Consider the following 4,532-nt stretch of genomic DNA (forward strand, 5'->3'; position numbering starts at 1 on the left):
TATGTGTGTGCCTTTTTACAATTCAAATATTTTGAGTAGTAATTAAAATTGATTGACCATATCTTAAAAAAGGATTTTTGTTAGTGATATACATAAATGACAAGCCAAGCAGCAAATAATTCATAAGAAACTATTAGGAATCCAAAACTTCCGGCATACCTCACCCATACCATTGTCGTATTAAATATCCAGTTGTCTGAAATAGGATTTGATATTTCAGATATTTGAAATATTTTAATTGCATGTCGATATGAAATGTATACAGAGTTGATCAATAGGATAATATGGTACATCAGTTGAAACGGCTAGTGGTAGAACCATTGACCCATTAGTCTCATCACAAGATACGTCTAAAGACTGGATGATCTATCACACTGCAGTTGAGAAGCACAAAAAAGTGAGTGTGTGATGCATAAAGCATTAGTTCTGAGTGAAGCTTAAGAGAAATAATCAGCTTTACCATAACCACTATAAAGAAAATGTATTGTGCTCGTGTGATTTTAAACATCTTGAACTAGAATTAGGATGTAGATGATCTAATACATAAAAGGAAAAAATACACACTGAATAATGTTTCGTGTCAAACATTTTAATACCATGACATTCTGATTTCCTTACTTTTTATTTACAATCGCATTTGTCGTGAAAAAGTAACAAGATTCTATAAATGATAATAGCTAGATCAGTCATACAGGATTTCTAATCGCAGTCCTTCACATGAAGTGGAAGTCCTTGGAATGGAGCAAAGAGACGGTCAGAAAGAACGTAACTGTGGGCAGGGGCACCTGTGCTGTATGTTACGACATGAGATGGGGCATGCACAGCCAACACTGAGGGAACAGGCAGTACACCACGGGATACAGATGCGCGGCGAGCAGCCGCTTCAGCAGCTCTGAATGTGGCCATGAACTGTTCTTTGGCAGCTCTAACCTCAGGGGTATCAGAGACAGGTGATGGGGCTGCACAAGCAGCACAGGTATCCAGTGCACTTGAGCCTGACAGAGTATACATGGTTGTCTCGATCCTTGGAACTCGGGAAGCAGCTTCATTCCAAGCAGTCATGAATGCAGCTGTAGCTCTCTGCACTGCATCAGTTGCTTGCACTGGCTGTGGTCCTGAGGATACTGTCTGCTTAATGGCTGATGCTCGTTGAGCAGCTGCATGCCATGCATTCATGAATTCTGCTGTAGCTCTCTTAACCTCTTCAGTCTCCTGGACTTGTTGTGGGATGGTTGACACTGCCTGTTCAACAACGGGTGCTCTTCTAGCAGCTGCATTGTATGCCGCCATAAACTCTTGTGTTGCCTTCTTGACAGCATCTGTTGCACCAACCTGTGTAGGAGCTTGAGCAGATTTCACGAGAGATGACTGGATCAGTGTAGCCTTCTGAGCAGCAGCATTCCATGCAGCCATGAATTCAGCTGTTGCCCTCTGAACTTCAGGGGTAGGCTCTACAGGTTGGGGAACACCATAAGTATGCACAGCAGAGGTGGGTGCTGAGTAGGTAAAAGAGTGGGAAGGAGCCTGAGGTCGGGAACCAGCACCCATGATGATATTGACATCAGGAGCAGCTGCAGCGGCAGCAGCAGCAGCATTCCATACCTTCATGAATTCAGCAGTTGCTTGTTCCACTGATGGAGTGAAGCGAGGAGCAGAACCAGAAAGCTGAGCAGGTCCAGCAGCTGGTACAGTACCTGCTACTTGGTAAACAGTAGTCTGAATGGCTCCTACTCTAGCTGCAGCCTTATTCCAAGCATCCATGAATTCAGCTGTGGCTCTCTTCACTTCTTCTGTAGCCTCTACCTGTTTTGGTGCAGCAGAATAAGGATCAGCAGTCACGCTCACTGCTTGTCTGATAACAGATGCTCTCTGTGCAGCAGCTTCCCATGCAGCCATGAACTCAGCAGTAGCTCGTCGAACTTCTTCAGTTGGCTGGACTGGCTGAGGTACGGAATACATAGCATGCTGAACAGTAGTTGCTTGACGTGCAGCTTCATTCCATGCAGCCATGAATTCAGCTGTAGCCTTTTGCACTTCCCTGGTAGCTTGAACCTGCTGAGGAACTTGAATGTTGTAATGACCAGGAGTTCCAGACTTGACTAAGACTGACTGAATCTTGGTTGCTCGTGCAGCAGCCTTATTCCATGCAGCCATGAATTCTGCAGTAGCTCTCTGAACTTCAGGAGTAGGTTCAACTGGGCGGGGAGCTCCATGTGAGGGAACAGGAGGGGCAGCTGGAGTGAAAGAGGAAGGAGCAGAGGGGGTACCAACAGAGTGTGCTTGGTATACAACAGCCTGAGCAGGAGTCCGAGGAAGAGAGCTAGCACCCATGATGATATTGACATCAGGAGCAGCTGCAGCGGCAGCAGCAGCAGCATTCCATGCCTTCATGAATTCAGCAGTTGCTTGTTCCACTGATGGAGTAAAGCGAGGAGCAGAACCAGAAAGCTGAGCGGGACCAGCAGCTGGTACAGTACCTGCTACTTGGTAAACAGTAGTCTGAATGGCTCCTACTCTAGCTGCAGCCTTATTCCAAGCATCCATGAATTCAGCTGTGGCTCTCTTTACTTCTTCTGTAGCCTCTACCTGTTTTGGTGCAGCAGAATAAGGATCAGCAGTCACACTCACGGCTTGTCTGATAGCAGATGCTCTTTGAGCAGCAGCTTCCCAAGAAGCCATGAACTCAGCAGTAGCTCGTCGAACTTCTTCAGTTGGCTGGACTGGCTGAGGTACTGAATACATAGCATGCTGAACAGTAGTTGCTTGACGTGCAGCTTCATTCCATGCAGCCATGAATTCAGCTGTAGCCTTTTGCACTTCCCTGGTAGCTTGAACCTGCTGAGGAACTTGAATGTTGTAATGACCAGGAGTTCCAGACTTGACTAAGACTGACTGAATCTTGGTTGCTCGTGCAGCAGCCTTATTCCATGCAGCCATGAATTCTGCAGTAGCTCTCTGAACTTCAGGAGTAGGTTCAACTGGGCGGGGAGCTCCATGTGAGGGAACAGGAGGGGCAGCTGGAGTGAAAGAGGAAGGAGCAGAGTAAGTACCAACAGAGTGTGCTTGGTATACAACAGCTTGAGCAGGAGTCCGAGGAAGAGAGCTAGCACCCATGATGATATTGACATCAGGAGCAGCTGCAGCGGCAGCAGCAGCAGCATTCCATGCCTTCATGAATTCAGCAGTAGCCTGCTCAACAGCAGGAGTGAAGCGAGGAGCAGAACCAGAAAGCTGAGCAGGACCAGCAGCTGGTACAGTACCTGCTACTTGGTAAACAGTAGTCTGAATGGCTCCTACTCTAGCTGCAGCCTTATTCCAAGCATCCATGAATTCAGCTGTGGCTCTCTTCACTTCCTCTGTAGCCTCTACCTGTTTTGGTGCAGCAGAATAAGGATCAGCAGTCACACTCACGGCTTGTCTGATAGCAGATGCTCTCTGTGCAGCAGCTTCCCATGCAGCCATGAACTCAGCAGTAGCTCGTCGAACTTCTTCAGTTGGCTGGACTGGCTGAGGTACTGAATACATAGCATGCTGAACAGTAGTTGCTTGACGTGCAGCTTCATTCCATGCAGCCATGAATTCAGCTGTAGCCTTTTGTACTTCCCTGGTAGCTTGAACCTGCTGAGGAACTTGAATGTTGTAATGACCAGGAGTTCCAGACTTGACTAAGACTGACTGAATCTTGGTTGCTCGTGCAGCAGCCTTATTCCATGCAGCCATGAATTCTGCAGTAGCTCTCTGAACTTCAGGAGTAGGTTCAACTGGGCGGGGAGCTCCATGTGAGGGAACAGGAGGGGCAGCTGGAGCGAAAGAGGAAGGAGCAGAGGGGGCACCAACAGAGTGTGCTTGGTATACAACAGCCTGAGCAGGAGTCCGAGGAAGAGAGCTAGCACCCATGATGATATTGACATCAGGAGCAGCTGCAGCGGCAGCAGCAGCAGCATTCCATACCTTCATGAATTCAGCAGTTGCTTGTTCCACTGATGGAGTGAAGCGGGGAGCAGAACCAGAAAGCTGAGCAGGACCAGCAGCTGGTACAGTACCTGCTACTTGGTAAACAGTAGTCTGAATGGCTCCTACTCTAGCTGCAGCCTTATTCCAAGCATCCATGAATTCAGCTGTGGCTCTCTTCACTTCCTCTGTAGCCTCTACCTGTTTTGGTGCAGCAGAATAAGGATCAGCAGTCACACTCACGGCTTGTCTGATAGCAGATGCTCTCTGTGCAGCAGCTTCCCATGCAGCCATGAACTCAGCAGTAGCTCGTCGAACTTCTTCAGTTGGCTGGACTGGCTGAGGTACGGAATACATAGCATGCTGAACAGTAGTTGCTTGACGTGCAGCTTCATTCCATGCAGCCATGAATTCAGCTGTAGCCTTTTGTACTTCCCTGGTAGCTTGAACCTGCTGAGGAACTTGAATGTTGTAATGACCAGGAGTTCCAGACTTGACTAAGACTGACTGAATCTTGGTTGCTCGTGCAGCAGCCTTATTCCATGCAGCCATGAATTCTGCAGTAGCTCTCTGAACTTCAG

At 47.7% G+C, this 4,532-nt stretch overlaps 1 protein-coding gene across 1 annotated transcript in view; it reads right to left on the bottom strand.

The window, feature by feature from the left end:
* LOC138861301 (mucin-5AC-like) overlaps positions 1 to 4,527 on the bottom strand; it is a gene marked incomplete at both ends in the record, with an annotated part of 12,022 nt that extends 7,495 nt beyond the window's left edge. Inside the window, one exon of the mRNA XM_070120280.1 lies at positions 1,201 to 4,527. Within this exon, the coding sequence (XP_069976381.1) occupies positions 1,201 to 4,527 (3,327 nt within the window). The remainder of the gene's footprint in view (positions 1 to 1,200) is intronic.
* Positions 4,528 to 4,532: the final 5 nt, after the last annotated feature.

Source organism: Penaeus vannamei, unplaced genomic scaffold, assembly GCF_042767895.1.
Source record: "Penaeus vannamei isolate JL-2024 unplaced genomic scaffold, ASM4276789v1 unanchor4245, whole genome shotgun sequence".
Classification (NCBI taxonomy): Eukaryota; Metazoa; Arthropoda; class Malacostraca; order Decapoda; family Penaeidae; genus Penaeus; species Penaeus vannamei.